The sequence below is a fragment of the Molossus molossus genome, unplaced genomic scaffold, assembly GCF_014108415.1.
Source record: "Molossus molossus isolate mMolMol1 unplaced genomic scaffold, mMolMol1.p scaffold_m16_p_2, whole genome shotgun sequence".
In the NCBI taxonomy this organism is placed as follows: domain Eukaryota; kingdom Metazoa; phylum Chordata; class Mammalia; order Chiroptera; family Molossidae; genus Molossus; species Molossus molossus.
In genome coordinates, this window is record NW_023425355.1 from 122,282,877 (window position 1) to 122,299,814 (window position 16,938).

Sequence of the window (16,938 nt, forward strand, 5' to 3'; positions counted from 1 at the left end):
CAAGAAACCCAGCCTTGTTTGTGTTTTTTTTTTTTTTTATTACTTTACCTATCTATTAATTGTTGCTCTTCACCTCTTCTGAATATTACATTCAACAATTCCCTAGCCTTACATATTTCCATACTTGTATTTTCCAGGCATTATTTTACATGTGTGATAAGAAAGTTACAGTGTAATAGCTTGAGTCTGATGTAAACACTGAAGTGACTCTTTCTCCAGAGGTTGTCATAAGCCAGTTTTTAAATACCAACTTGACATTGGTCAGAGCAAGAAAAATTCGGTTCCACTGATGATGTTTGAAGGAATAAGAAGAAATGTCATATTTAGATCATAAAATTGTGAATATGAACTAAAGGAATAACAAATTTGGCCAGGTGCATTTGCTAGACGATAATTTATAAAAAAAAATAGAATTATTTACAGAGGTGTAACAAAATCTAAGTTTTCATATCTATGCATTTTTATGTTAACTTTCACTGATGGCCTTTTTCCTTGTCGTAAGGGAGAAAAACATCACTAGGTGACATTAGAGTACAAACATTGCTGACATTTGTATCTATCTAATAATGCTATGGAAAGTTAATTAGGAGCATGACGGATATTTAAAAAGTTTGATAAGTGTAACAAATGCATTACTTTAATAAAAATAATAGCAAGACATACATAATAAAATACTTAGTATGTATATATATGTGTGTGTAAATAATTTATATACTTTTAATAAAGAAAAACATACTTTAACAATCATATATTGCAACATTTTAATTTGAATACATGAGCTTCTGAAAGGCAAACATTTTAGTGTACTTTTCCAGGGGTTCATCTATATTTGGAATGATTAGGCTGTTATTTCAGGCTTAATTAGCAAATCAGCTGTAAATCTCCATTGTATACATCTAGCTAAGAGAACTTCAAATCCATAAGAAGTAAATACTTAATTAAAAATTAATTTTAGCCGTGGTCAGTTTGGCTCAGCAGTTAGAGCATTGGCCTGTGGACCAAAGGGTTGTGAGTTTGATTGACTCTTGGTCAAGGGCATGTACCTGGGCTGCAGGTTCGACCCCTGGCCTGGTTGGGGTCATGCGGGAGACAACCAGTTGTTGTTTGATGTATCTCTCTCACATCGATGTTTCCCTCCCTCCCTCCCTCCCTCCCTCCCTCCCACCCTCTCTCTCTCTCTTTCCTTCCCTCCCTCCCTTCCACTCTCTCTAAAAATCAATGGAAAAACATCCTTGGATGAGGATTAACAACAAAGAAATTAAAATGGCTTTATAAAACTTTAATGTATTTTAAAAATTAGTGGTCTTGAGAATCCATATTTTCTCAAAGTAGGAAGCAGGAGGGTATACTTTGTATCAATGATCATGACCCTTATTCATGGATACATAGGTTGGCAGAAAAATTTAACTTTTTATTTTATTTATTTATTTATTTTTTAATTTAATTTATTAATTTATTTTTGTTACAGATGTTTCTCCTTTTCCCCCCACTGATTCCCCCCTCCCTTCCCACCCTGTCCCCAGCTTTGTTGTCCATGTCCATTGTTCATGCACACATGCATATAAAAATTTTAACTTTTTAGATCCACCTTTTTGCATGTGGCATTTTTGCTACTTCTAAGACTCAGCCTTTTTAAAAAAAGAGCTCTGGACGTTGGATATTTTATAGTGTTTTGTCTATTGCTCATATGGGGGTATTAACCAATACTATGATATTCATTAATATTTATTTTCAGAGTTAAGGTCTGGGAAAGTAGGAAATATGATTACAGTGTTGTAGTAGCTTTTGTCCTGCAGCTACTGAGTATGCTCAGAAAGGCCAGTTTAACCTTTTTAAATTTAATCCCTGATTAGGAGCAAAAGAAGAAATACAGTTTGAAAGAGTCCTAGAAGAGAAAAAAGATACTGGAAATAACTTAAGTAGAGTTTATGCTAATCTACCCCAGGGCTATGCACTCTTAATGATTTTTAGCCATTGTGGAGAGCCTTTCTCTTTGTTTGTTTGTTTGTTAGTTTGTTTTAATTCCCTCTACTCAGTATAAATCCAGGTAGTTCTTACATGATTTTATTTATTTATTTATTGTTGAAAGTATTACAACTGTCCTCCTTTTTTTCCCCATCGACCCCCTCCTTCCTGCTGTGCACTTAGCCCCCCTCCCACCTTCCTCAACCTAATGTCTGTGTCCACTGCTTGTGCATATATACATATGAGTTATTTAGTTCAATTCACAACTAACTTTAGTGGTTCTTTTTCACTGTTGCAAAAGTATAAACTAGAAACCCTAGATCGATAGGGCAGGAATGCAGTTTCTGATTATAAAACAAGTAGATAAGCAAAACAAAATCAGAAATGCAAGTACTAGAGAAAATGAATAATAAATTTGATCACATATGCTTTAAAAAGACTCAGTCTGAGTTTGAAAATAAGCCTTATATGGATCAAACAATGCTCAAGTTCTTTTACTGAAGTATTTTAAAACAGTAAAAATGACAATTTACATGTAAAAATGGAACAGTATAGCATTATTTTCTTGTGGTTTAATTTTTTTTTTCTTTATTGATGTTAGAGAGAGAGAAACATCAATGAGAGAGAACATCCATTGGCTGCCTCCTGCATGCCTCCACTGGGGATTGGGCCCACAACCTGGGTTTGTGCCCTGACCAGGAATCAAACTGGTGACCTCTTGGTGCATGAGTCAATGCTCAACCACTGAGCCACACTGGCTGGGCTTTTTGTTTTTCTTTTTTTCAATCCTCATCTGAGGATATAGTTTCATTTATCTTCAGATAGAGTAGGAGAGAGAGAGAGAGAGAGAGAGAGAGAGAGAGAGAGAGAGAGAAAGAAACATTAACATTGATGTGAGAGAAACACATTGATTGGCTGTGTCCTGCACAACCCTGACCAGGGCTGGGGACCAAGGTACGTGCCCTTGACTGGAATCAAACCCGTGACTCTTTGGTCGTTGGCCGATGCTCCAACCGCTGAGCCAAACCAGCCAGGGCTATAGTTTTTAATATATGTAATAATATGTACTTTCTTACTTGAGTGATAGGAAAAAAGAATTGGCCAAATTAAAGAAACCAACTTATGCTATATTAGCTACCAAAATATTATTGCCGTTACTATTTTTAAAATTTCTGGCTGTCATGTTTGAAATGTTCCCAGTCCTGGCTTATATAATTCAGAAAACCTCAGACTCAACATGACTTTCAAGGACAATTCTGAATGTTAATGTTTCCATTTTCGGCCTCATAGCAGAAAGACTTTTATTAACCAGTGTAAGCCTGGAATGTCAAAAGGCGTGATAGACAGTATAGACTCTGCACACAAAATAGATACATAGTCATTTTACTCCAAATTGCTTCACTTGAAAATGTAGCATGAAAATAGAGAGGAAGTACAAGTAAGTGATTTTATAGTGCTCTAAAGTGTTTAGACTTGAAGAACAGAAGTCCTAGGATAAAAATGCTCATGCATTTGAGTTTGTGTTGCAGCCAATCCTAATAACTTCCCTTATACCTGCTATAGAATTTGAATAACTAAACTAGTCTGATAGATGCCAAGCATCACTGTTTCAAGAGCAGGGGCTGCAGGTTTTCCAGAAAGTAATAGGCCTTGTTACAAACTTGCGTTTTCATTCTTGTATTATATAATAAAATGTTCTAAGAAGCAAAATAAATGACTAGAAGTTTTGCATACTCATTCCAGAATTTCCCAGTAATAATCAATATATCATGATAAGGTCTTGAGGAAACTGGAGCTCCCAGGCAAGATGTCTAGGTTCTAGGGCAGCCTTCTTTGTTTACTTCTCCTCTGTTTGACTTTTTTTTATTCCTCTCTTTACCCCTGTTTATCTGTACAGAAAAAAAAATCATGCACTGTGATTTAAAAACATTTTTTTTTCTTTTTATTGAATTTATTGGGATGACACTGGTTAAGGAAATTATACAGGTTTCAGGTGCACAGTTCTACAACACATCATCTGTATACTGTATTCTGTGTATCCCTCCTCAAGTCAAGTTTCCTTCCATCACCATTCCCCCTCTTTACCCTCCTTCATCTCCCCTCACATCCCCCTCCCCCGGGCAATCACACTATTGTTCATGTTCATGAGTTTTTTTCTCTTTTTAACACTATGATTTTTAAAAGATTGTTTTTTGTGGTTACATGTGCCCATTAGTGTAATTGTAATTGCACTTTAGAAAAAGCTAATTCCTCCCATTGGATTCTAATTGTTATGCAGTCAGGAAGGGACAGACTCATCTCTGCATGTTGCCCTCACCAGTGTTTATTGATCTTTAGTTGCTTGGAATATGTGGTGAGAAAGAGAACATCTCTTTCCACTGTATTTTATATTCCAATAATTAGAGACAAGCAGCAAATGACTAAACTAATACATAAGAAACTATTGAATAGTGGAAATGTTATGTTAAAAATCTGATAGAAAAAGAGAGTAACTAAGGAGCCGATTTAGATAACATCTCCGTGAAAAGCATCTTTGGGCAGGTAACACAAACTGAGGAATTAAGTAAAGAAAAAAAGAAAGAAAGAAAAAACGGACACAGACAACAGCACGGTGATTACCAGAGAAGGGGGTGGGAGGAAGTAGAAGAGGGTAAAGGGGGAATAAATAGTGGTGGAAGGAGACTTGACTTAGGTGGTGAACTAAAAAAAATTAAATGAAATGAAATTAACTGAGTCCTGAATGAGAAGGAGAAATTATTTAAAGATACGGAGGAAGAACAATTCAGGCAAGAAACTAGCTTGACACATTTGTTGGAGAGAAGGCAAGTGTGGCTGAAACAGTGTCAGTCGGCTGGAATGATGTGCAGTATTAGACTGGAGGGGTAGGCAGGTGCTAGATCATGAAAGAATTTCAGGTAAAGCATTTGGATTTTCCGTCGTAGTGTGATGGAAATTCATTGGTTTTTAGACAGAAGAGTGACATCTGATTAATAGTTGAGCAGAGAAGGAACCAGCAAAGGAGCTAAAAAGCAGCAATTAATGAGGTGGGAGGATAATCGAAGCCCAGGAGAAGAGGATGACAAGAATGAATGAGTGGTTAATTAGGTTAGTAATTGAAATGTCAAGTAAGATGATTAAGAAAAAATGGCTGTTCAATTTGGGAACCTGGAAGTTGATGGCAACCTTTATAAGAGATGTTTCAATGGGATAGTGGGCAGACAGAACAGTAGGGTAAGGAAGTGGAAAGCGTAACTGTAAAAAGCAATGTATTTTTCAGTTAAGAAGAACACACATTATGGGAGCAGCAGAGGGTTAGTTGGGTTGTTTTGTTTGGGTTGATAATGGAGAACTTCCACAGAGATGGAAACATTGGAGATGCTAGAGGCAGCAGGTAATTTTAGGAGAAAAGTCCTTGAAAAATGAGAAAAAGCAGGATAAGGGGTAAAACATCCTACCACACCTTTCTGGACAGATCCTGTCTCTATACTTTCAAGGTCAATTGATAGTAGAAATGTGCAAATTTTGCTGAGCATCATAGCTGGAAATTTGCTTGGAATGGTTGTAGTTTAATAATAAAAAAAAATTATATCACCCAAAATATGGCAGAAGTAATTCACATTCATTTGGGGAGACATTTTAATTTACTTAAAAATTTTATCTTTCAGGTGCTTCAAGAAGACCTAGAACAGGAACAAGTCAGGGTCAATTCTCTCACTCACATGGTGGTGGTAGTCGATGAATCTAGTGGAGATCAAGCAACCGCTGCTTTGGAAGAACAACTTAAGGTCAGATGATTTTCTTTAATACACTAAATATGACATTTAAAATAATGAATTGCTATTCAGAAAACAATTAGAAATTTTATAATGTAATTTGTATATTACACATATTTAGAGTGCAGTATATTTATATATATTTATTTAAATGAATTCAGATTATGTCCCATTTGTATATAATTCCTTTTCATTAACTATATGTTGTTTGCTCACTCTAGCTTCCTGGCCTTTGGGGAAATATATAAATGTGGATTCATTTTTTTGTTATAGCTGAATAACATGTATTAGAGAATTGATCAGGAAAACATGATTTGTGCCCACTTCAAACCTATAGTCTAAGAGAGGACAAAGGTACACACACACACACACACACACACACACACACACACACACACTGCATCACATTCAATCAAATAACATAAATTGAACACCTTCAGTGTATTTTTCTCCTGGAAACCTTCAGTTGTACTCTTTTTTTTTTAAATTTTCTTCTTTATTGATTTTAGAGAGAGAGGAAGGGAGAGGGAGAGAGAGACAAACATCAAGGAGAGAGAACATCGACTGGCCACCTCCTGCCTACTGCACCTACTGTGCCTACTGGGGATCAGGCCCAAAACCTGGGCATTTGCCCTGACCAGGAATCGAACTGGTGACCTCTTGGTGCATGGGTCGATGTTCAGCCACTGAGCCACACCGGCTGGGCTTCAGTTGTAGTCTTAATTAGGGCATAGCAAGATCTTTAAGTCATGAAAGTTTTTTTGGAGCAGATGCTTAGCCTTTCAAGCTCTCATTCACGCGAGTTATAGTAACTGTGTCCTTGGAAACATGACCAGTACATATAAACAAAGGATAATGTAGATATTGTCATATTTTTATATATTTTTTTCTAATTGGGAATGTAAAGTTTTATTATAAAAAATAAAACTATTTCAACAAAGCAAATACCCATACATGAAAGCATCAACAATACAGAAAAAATACAGTTTATTGTTCTGAATGTGACACATACATTCACATATATATTCAACTACAGGTTATATTTGAGGCATCCCTTGTGCCCACAGAATACCTGCCTTTCCTTTGTGATAGTTAAGGGCCAGTAGTCTGATGTGTCTAAGGATTTAATCAATGTGGGTTTAAATAGCTTTATCAGCTCAAGGTTGTTCTAAACATAGTTTCTCTTACCTAACTTACAACACAGGTTCTTAAAGCCTTATCTCTGTTTTGTTCTCTTTTTTGTGTGAATTGTTTTTTTTTTTTTTTTTTTATCCCAGTGAAATGTCCTTTCCTCAGGTTACTGCTTTAGACTTCCAATCTACAGCAATGTTATCTCACTTGCTGTTATTAAATGACAACGAGAAAACTCTTGAACTGCTACAACTGAGCATTTAATCTATACTACTGACCCATGTTAATTGCTTATGTTTCAATGAAATTGCAGGGATTACAGATCTCAAAAGGCTTATGATACCCGATATTATAATGTATCATTGACTATTCTCTCTCTCTCTCTCTCTCACTCAATACTAGCTAAAGGACTAGTGACAGGCTACTGCTGTACCCATTTTAAGGAATTCTATTGTTCTGATACAATATTGTCACTAATTATGGATGGTAAAAATCTGATACTCAGTGTTTCTCAGAAATCTTCAAAAAAGGTAAAAGAAGTTTTAGGGGCAGAGGTTAGGAGGCTGACAGGTTAAAAAAATTAAGGCAGAACATTTTCTAAGTCATAGAGTATTTACAGTTAAAGCATCAACTGAAAAACAGCCATTTTGGCATCACCAGACCTAGTACTACTAGCTTTGGTATATAATTATTCCAAGGTGATGCCTGAGGGGCTAGGGCCACCTGGAAAAACCATCCACAGAACTGACGGATTGTTGACCAGGTTAGATCTTAGGTGAGGATAAATGAAGAGTAGTGGTCCTAAAGTTTTCTATATTTCTATCCTACTTGCTTTCCTTTTCACCTTGTTTTCTGTTTATTTATTTATTTATTTTCTCCCTGAGACATCTACTAAAATAGCTGTGCATGTATTGGCCATTCTCGATTCACAGAAACTCAATCTCCCTTTGTCCATGATTGCCTCCCCCATTAATTAGTGTTGACCACTGCCACCCAACCTCCTCTTTTTTCTCGACTTCCTTTCCCCCTTCAATACCCTCCTTTCCATCTATACAGCTCTTTACTGTCACCTTACTTTTATTTATTTATTTTATTTTTATTTTTTATTCTCACCTGAGGACACTTCTGCATTTATCTTCAGATAGAGTAGGAGGGAGAGAGGGAGGAAGAGAGAGAAAGAAACATCGATGTGAGAGAGACACATCGAGTGGCTGCCACCCACATGACCCCAACTGGGGCTGGGGACAAACTGCAACTGAGGTACATGCCCTTAGCGGGAACCAAACCCGGTCCTCTCTGGTCTGCGGGCCGACGCTCTAACAGCTGAGCCAAACTGGCTAGGACTGTCACCTTACTTTTAGGTAATCTAGACTAGTGTATAAAATTCAGAGTTAGAAAGAATGAAGTGATGAGAAAGGCCCTGCTTCAGTATTTCTTTCTTCTCATTCAATCAGTTTCCTCAGTCTCTGAGGAATCCATGCTTGAATTCTCTGCCTTACTTAACCATTGCTTTTGATTGCCCTGGAATGCTGGCCTCTCCTTTACCTTTGGAATTTGGATGATTCTTTGTTAGGTTCTTTGCAAACGAACCTAATCTTGTCTTACTCAGTTTAATTTTTATTTATTTATTTTTTATTATCCTCACCCGAGGATATTTTCTTGCATTTATCTTCAGATATAGCAGGAGGAAGAGAGAGAGAAACACTGACGTGAAAGAGACACATGGACTGGTTGCCACCCACACAACCCCAACAAGGGCTGGGGACAAACTGTAACGGAGGTACGTGCCCTTAGCGGAAATCGAACTCAGGACTCCCTGGTCCGTGGGCTGACTCTCTAACCACTGAGCCAAACCGGCCAGGGTGCCTAGTTTAATTTTTAAAAGGAAAGGGAAGAGGAAGAGAAGTTGGTAGAGAGGAGGAAGAGAGAAGAAATAATAAAGGATAAAAAGACAGATAAACAGATACATTGAAGGAGACACTTGAACAGCAACCCAAATATCCTCTGCATGTGATAAAAATCCCCTGTGTATGTTAGAGAATTTGGACTATCATACTCCTAAAGGAATTCTGTCTGGTGGTGTTCAGTGATTAGAGTGTCCACCTTCCCAAGGAAGAGTCACGGGATGGATTACTGGTCAAGGGCACGTGTCTGGATTGCAGGCTCGAGCCCCAGCCCTGGTCGAGGTGAGCATGGGAGCCAACTAGTCAATGTGTCTCTCTCACATCCATGTCCCCCCCCCCTTTCATTCTCTCTCAAAATCAATGAAAAAATATCCTCGGGTGAGGATTTCAAAAAAAGAAGTAATAGGAAGAGTTTTAGGAAAGAGAAACAGGTATATGAACTTCATACAAGGGGACAAAAACTGGCAGGGACCCACGAAGCATCTTTGAGGGCTCTTATTAGAGTAAGGTCTGGTCATTCATAGCTATTCCCCAAGGTTTGATAGTATCAAATGCTTGCTCACAACTTCTTTCTCCACCATGGTCTCCCATGTTACCACAATACCTTAATCCACTCTGCTTGAGTTAGCAGAAGTACCATCCAGAGCCTCAAAATGAATACCCAGTGGTCTTTAGTTAGGAGATACTGATAGGGAAAACTAGGAAAGGAAGTCCTTGATTTAGTACAGTAAGAGAGAAATGTGTTCTTATCATCCTTTTTATTTTTTAATCCTCACCTGAGGACATGTTTTTATTGACTTTTAGAGAGAGAGAAAGAGAGAGAGAGAGAGACATGAATGTGAGAAAGAAACATTGATTGGTTACCTCCTGTATGCACCCCGACCAGGGATCGGACCTGCAATCTAAGTATGTGCCTTGACCAAGAATCGAAGCAGCAATGTTTTTGGTATATGGGATGATGCTCCAACCAACTGAGCTACCCAGCTGGGCCTGTTCTTAATCATCGTGAGTTAGAATTCTAAAAATAACTCCTCATAGAACATCTTTACTTGTGTCGACTTAGTTCTATGAACTCTAAGTTAGATTTTTTTTCTAACTTTGAAAGACTTTTAGAAGTCTTCATTATAAAAGGTTTGAAGAAAAATAAAGTTAGATCACAACATATGCCTAGGGATTCTGAAAGATGGCATGGCTTATTTATGAAGGATGATATTCTGAAAAGTATACTCTGTTGTAAATTAAAATTTTCTGAGAAGATAATTCCATGTACCTTATTTTATTTTATTTTTAATTATCTTCATTATTGAGAGTGCTGCAGATGTAAATTTGATCCTCTCAGTGGTTCAGCTTGTCCCTCAGCAGTGTCACCACTGGTCAGGAACTTGTCTTTAACTTTGAGGCTTCTAGGATGTCAGTAAACAGAAAATCTGATTTGTAAGCAACAATGCCAATAAATAATTTTATTGAGGAATAGATTGGCTAAATAACTGAGATTGGTAATTTGTGTAGAATCTTCAGTCCCGGAGGACATCACTATATCTCTTTCTAAGCATTCTGCATTCCATTTTTCATTTTTTTCAATGAGTACTTATATATTCTTTCTATGTCCCAGCTATCTCCTTAGAACAAAAGGCTTTATCTATGCTCCATTTATTGTCCTTTTCTCCCCAAATTTTCCAATGTTCATGGCCCCTGTGCATGTAAATAAGACCTGTGCACCTCCAAAACACTTCCCTTACTTTGTTTTAATACCAGCTGCTCAGTAAAGCTTCCCCTGACCACTTCGTGTAACTGGTAAAACAGGGAGCAAAAAAGAATTTGTCACTTCCTTCATGGGTCAGGAATGAGTAATTTATGAGCTGACTGCTTTCCTTGGAACCTCGAAACAATGGTAGCCATTTCTCAGGCTCCCTCTTTGAAATCAAATGCTGACCCCTTGTCATCTGTAGTGAGCTTAGTGACTGCCGTCTTGGCACTTGCAGTCTAGCAGAGGAACTAGGTATCAGTCAGATATTTACAAATATGAGCAAACATTTAAAATGGACACAATTTATTTCTGTGAAGGGAAGGAACAAGGTTTTGTGGCAACAAGTTAATCTGACTTAAATTGAAATTTGAAGGAATGACATGATTCCCTAGGAAAGTGATGTTTAAGCTTGGATGTAAAGGAGGTGTTGGAGGGAGCTGTATAAAGTGTGCAAAGGGGATTGGTGGAGGTGGATACAACTTCCAGGAAGGAGAAGTAGTATATGAAGTGAGCATGTTGTCCTCAAGGAACTGGAAAAGGGCCAGTTTAGCGACAATGTTGAGTTCAGAACAGTGGTGCTGGAGGAGGCTTGGCAAGTAGACAGGGGCTTACCTAAGAATTAAAATTAGTATGTGAACCCAGTTGGTGTGGCTCAGTGGTTGAGCATCGACCCATGCACCAAGAGGTCGCTAGTTTGATTCCCGGTCAGGGCACATGCCCAGGTTGTGGGCCTGATCCCCTATGTGGGGCATGCAGGAGGCGGCCAGTTGATGTTCTCTCTCATCGATGTTTCTATCTCTCTCTCCCTCTCCCTTCCTCTCTCTCTAAAATCAATAAAGAAAAAATAAATAAGATTAGTATGTAATATGAAACTCCACTAGAATTTATTGAGTTAAAAACCATGTATTGAGCAGCAAATCTCTGCCAGGATGACAGCTGGGGCTACAGTGATGGGGAGGAGGGCGGGGCAACAGTCATGGAATCTGCCCTCCTGGCCCTGCACTAACCAAATGCAACTAAATGTGAAATTATGGCCATGATGGGTTCGACGTGACAACAATATAAATTGCTAGATGACCTATTTGCTCTAGAAGGTCAAGAAAATAGAGGTTAATTCGACAACATGAAAGAGTAGGAACGTGTTCTGGACAGAACAGTGTTTATTAATTCATTTGACAAATATATATTGGAGTGCCTGCTAGGTGCCAGTCTAAGCTTTGAGGTTAAGTATGGACCAAACATAAATCATTCCTTTATTAAGCTTACATTCTAAACATGCAAGTTTTATACTATGAAAAAGTGGTAAGAACTAGAAGGAAAAATAGCCTGGGGAAGGGAGTAGTTTTACATGAAGTGATTAGGGGAAGCTTATGAGCAGGTGATATTAAAACAAAGTAAGGGAAGTGTTTTGGAGGTGCTAAGGTCTTACAGGGCCATTTACATTGGAAAAATTGGAAAAAAGGTACAATAAATGGAGCATAGAGAAAAGCTTTTGTTCTAAGGAGATAGCTCTTTCCAGTAAAAAAGAATCAGAAACATGGTGAGGCCCATAGATTACAGGAGATACTCTAATGAAAACATCTACCAGAGAAAAGGCAGTGCTATTAAAGTCTCATTTTTAGATATGTTCTTTTATACAAGTTAATACTTGAGAGACCAACTAGATGTATTAAAGGTGTCTAAGGCCACACACACAGGAGTGTTTCTGGCACATAAAAGGTATTTGGATCATTTTGTTAGATGACTTTAATCTTAAAGTCATCTAACCATCTACCATTTTGGAGAATTAAAGGTATATCAAAAAGAATGGATGCAGACAAGCATGGTCTTTTGAAGAAGAATAACCCAGAATATAAATTTTAGAGCAGGTGATTAAACATAGGACTGTGCACACATACTCGCTTTCTTGCTCATCTGATGAAGTCAGTAAACTTGGAATTTTTTTGAGGAATACTTTTCGAGGATGAGAAAGGCGTCTAAGAGCTAAGTTCACTAAAGTCAAGACATGAGAACCAAATTTATATCAGATGACAATAAACTATTTGTACAAATGTTATGTGGTAGTATTAAGACAAATTCTTTGGTGGATTTATGAATATAAAGTATCTGATTTCCTTAAAGTATTTTGCAAAGCCTCTCAGGTTATGCCTGGGCAAAAGGTGAGCCTTTCTATCCTTACTTGGTTTGGTGGAAACGTTTGTATTTGATATTTTTCTTTCTTATATCTGATTTATGTACCTGAGAATTGGACTGAAAGTAATTCAACTCCTTTACTCATCCTGCAGTTTCAGAAAATTGGGGGGAAAGAACCCATAGGACGATGTAGCTAGGGCATTGTGTAAATTTTGCCCAAACAGGAGTGGTTAATGGATGATTTCCTCTGCCACATGACCTTAGAATATTTACAGCAATGTCCTATGAAATTAGAATGTCACATGCAAATGTCATATACTCCTCTTTCATGTTTTAAATCAGAAAAAATATGTTTATTGTTTGAACTTCTGCTGTTTATAAAAAGCAATATCTTTAAATAAATTGAGGAAGTTTTTGATGACAAAAGTCTGACTTTCCATCCATATATATGAATATAAATATATATATATATATGTGTATAATTGTATACAAATGTGTATATATACACACATACATTTACATTATTGTTTTCTCTATATGTATGGATATATATGTGTGTGTGTCTCTGTGTGTGTAAAAAAATATATATATATATTTGGGCACAAGGTTAATATTAAATCAAAGCAAGATGAAATAGATTCCTAGTAAATTGAAGCAATCCTGGACACGATACAGTGTCTAGATTACAAGGACTAATATTTCTGTTTGGTACTGGTTTGAATAAACTTTATATTTGATTATTTTGGGTCTATTTTTCCAGGATGTTAGCTTCCTCTAAAGACTTTTTATAGAACTAGGATTATTTAGTTTTAAGAAAAAACTAAGCAGAGATAAGGGACACATGAGCAGTATTGTCTGTTGAAAAAGAAAAGCATTTCCTCTATGTTACTTCAGGAAATTGTGCTACGAAAAATAGGTAGAATTTGATAGGCTTGGATGTCTTCTGCTCAGATCTCTTTTCTGAACCCACTTTCTTCTATCCCGTATACTTCTTGATGTATCTACCTTGAAGTCTAAAAAGCACCGCAAGCTCAACAAGGTGAAACTTAACTTATTGTGCCCTACTTCTCTGTAAACGCACTTCCTTTACTGACTTCTCCATTTTTGTCATTGCACCACCATCCGTCACGACACCTATACTAGAAACCTGGCCTTATTCCAGACCCATCCCTTTCTTTCCCTGTGGACCCTCTGCATGAAACCAGTCACAGCATTCCTTCAGTGGCTCGTATTCACTATTTTATCTTTGTTCCTGTCACTATTTCCCAAGGTAAAACCCACATGATTGACCCCTGGAAGTCCTTGCCTGCATTCTTAGCTCTCTTCAAGCCACTCTGCACATTAAAGTCAGTGTGCACTCTCAAAAGCCTATTTATTTAATACAGTTTCTCTTCTGCTTAAAATTTTAGTCATTTTCCATCAACACAATCTGATCACTTTGGCCTACAGTGGTTTTTGTTACCTGACCCCTACCTGTCTCTCAGTACTTATCTTCTATTAGCCCCCCTCATGCCCCTCAACTTACATTCTATTTCTTTTTTTAATTAAAAAAAAAACAAACAAACTTTTTTCCTTTATTGATTTTAGAGAGAGAAGAAGGGAGATGGGGAGAGAGATGGAAACATCGATGAGAGAGAACATCGATTGGCTGCCTTCTGCATGTCCCCCACTGGGGACTGGGCCCACAACCTGGACATGTGCTCTGACCGGGAATCGAACTGGCGACCTCCTGGTGGTCAATGCTCAACCACTGAGCCACACCGGCTGGGCCTGCATTCTATTTCTATAAGCCATTTCTGATATTCTGTATGTCATTGTCTTTGTACATTTTATTCCAGTTACTCAGAATACTCATGCTCTGAAAACCCCTACTTTATGGAGAGAACAGTTCAAATTTCCCCCCATGAAGCTGGTTTTTCTCCATAGTAATGACCTCTCCCTTTTTTGTGCCATCTCTGTACCATACTATGCCTCTGTTGTTTGGAAGGAAAATAGTCTACTAAAAGGCACTTGTTCAGAAAGACTATAATGTTCCCTTTGCTATCATGGCTAGAAAATGGAGTATGTAATTAAGTGTTTATCATACATACCTTTGGGATAATTTGGGAAGAAAAATAACTATGGAATGTTAAAGCTTATGGAATTAAAGATAGAGATTATTTATAAAGAAGAGTATGGATGAAAAAATAATTTTAATCTTTATTGTTGAGATTATTACAGCTGTCGCTCCCCCCTTTTTTCCCCACTGCCCCCTCCACCGGGTTCCTGTCCTGCCCCAGGCCTTTACCACCCTGTTGTCTGTATCCATGGGTAATACATATATGTATATAAATTCTTGACTTAATTTCTTTCCCCCTTCCCTCTGAGATTTATCAGTCTGTTCCATGTTTCCATGCGTATTTCTGTTTTATTTATTAGTTTGATTTGTTCATCAGATTCCACATATAGGTGAGATCATGTGATACTTGTCTTTCTATGATTGGTTTATTTTGCTTAGCATAGTACTCTCCATTTTTCAAGCTTCTCTTTGGTTTCTAATTTTATATTTGGTGAATAAAAGTGTGTTTAAAAATAAAAATAAAAACATGTGATGGAAATAATTTTACTAAGCCAATGTCAACAATTGTTGCCCATGAAGCAGTGATTATAATTATTAGCAATTTCATATGCTTATTATTTCCCCTCAAATTTACATACTTTGGATGTAATGGTGTCTTTATTTCACAATTTCAAAAGCCAGTGTATAATGGAGTTAAATCCAAGTTCATGTACCTTGCAAGTGGCAGTGCTGGGACTGGTACACAGATGTGTGTGATACCTAAGTCAGGGCTTTCTCCTAATATCGCAATTTTGTAGGAGAAAATTACTATATGTCCTTGAGAACATTATTACAAGGGAAAAAATCTAAGTATGTTGGAATGATAATATACCTTATAAATATAAATGCTAATTCTAATGTGGTCTAAAGAGAATTTTGACCTTTTTGGTCTCTGAAAAAATCTAAACTTTACACAATGGCTAATGTTTTTTGAAATTTTTTTATTGGAGTACCAAGAAAAGGACAGAGATCATAATTATAAGTAGAAGACGTTGCAAAGGTAGCAAACATATCCATAATTCCACAATCAGATACAAAGATAGTATATTACCAGTGATCTAGAAACCCCCAACAAGCCTTATCATAGTCATAAACTTTTCCCACTTCCTCAACGGTAACCTCTATCCTGATTTATAATACCTCAGATTACTTTTATTTTTAACTTAATATAAATGGAATTGTATAATATAATTTTTTAACTGACTTTTTTTCACTCAATATTATGTTTGTGAGATTCACCCAAGTTGTATATAGCATTAGTTCACTAATTTTCATGACTGGGTAGTATTCCTTTGTTGTACATATACCACAATTAAATTATACATTGTACTGGTCAGAAAATTTGAGTTGTTTCTAGTTTGGGACCTTTATGAATAATGCTGCTATGAAAATGATTGTACATATCTCTTGGTGAATATATGTATACTTTTGTATTGGGTACACACCTAGATGGAATATTCCAATGCCAACAGTTAGAATGAAGCATAGAGGGATATATGTTTTTCACTCACTTGATTACAAATGAGACACATATTGGTGAGTTCTTCTGGTTTAAAAATCTAAAAGTCAAAGATTTTCAACTCCTGGACAAAATCTAAGTCTCAATCGGCTGTAGGTAACATAGGAATACCTAGTAATTTTAGTGTCATGCTGAGACGTTTTACTGTATTCTGTATTAAAATTCTGGATTTATCACATCTGGAAACAAAAGTTGATTTTCCATCAATTAATCTCTAAATCCTTACCAATCACAAGAATCTCCAAAATTCATCACAGTTTTTAGAGCATTTTCACATTTGTTGACTTCTGTCTGATCCTGCTAGCAGTGGCCTAGCTTGGAGGGTACCAGGACAAGTACTGGTATCTCCATTTTGCTAGTGGGAAAACAAAATAATAGCAAAATGTGAGAATTTCCTGACAGATCTTACCATGTTGGGCAATAGTAAATCTGGGACAAGAATTCAGGCAATCTGTACTTTAAGCCTAGTGATGTGTAACAGGTATGCAGATTCATAGATTCCACTATATGGCAATGCCCATTATACATATTAAAGATCTAGACTGTGAGGTAGAGAGGACAGGATTTCACAGGTGACTCTCACCTCCTGTGTGTCTTCAAATTCACCATAAGTAGTTCTGCTGTTACCATAAACACTGGTAGGCAGTTATTTAATGAAGATCATGGTT

The 16,938-nt window shown here is 37.0% G+C and overlaps 1 protein-coding gene across 1 annotated transcript in view; it reads left to right on the forward strand.

Moving 5' to 3' along the window:
* The window catches only part of DMD (dystrophin), a 2,326,146-nt gene that overhangs the window by 766,134 nt on the left and 1,543,074 nt on the right, over nt 1-16,938 (forward strand). Inside the window, exon 13 of the mRNA XM_036270045.1 lies at nt 5,631-5,750. Within this exon, the coding sequence (XP_036125938.1) occupies nt 5,631-5,750 (120 nt within the window). The remainder of the gene's footprint in view (nt 1-5,630; nt 5,751-16,938) is intronic.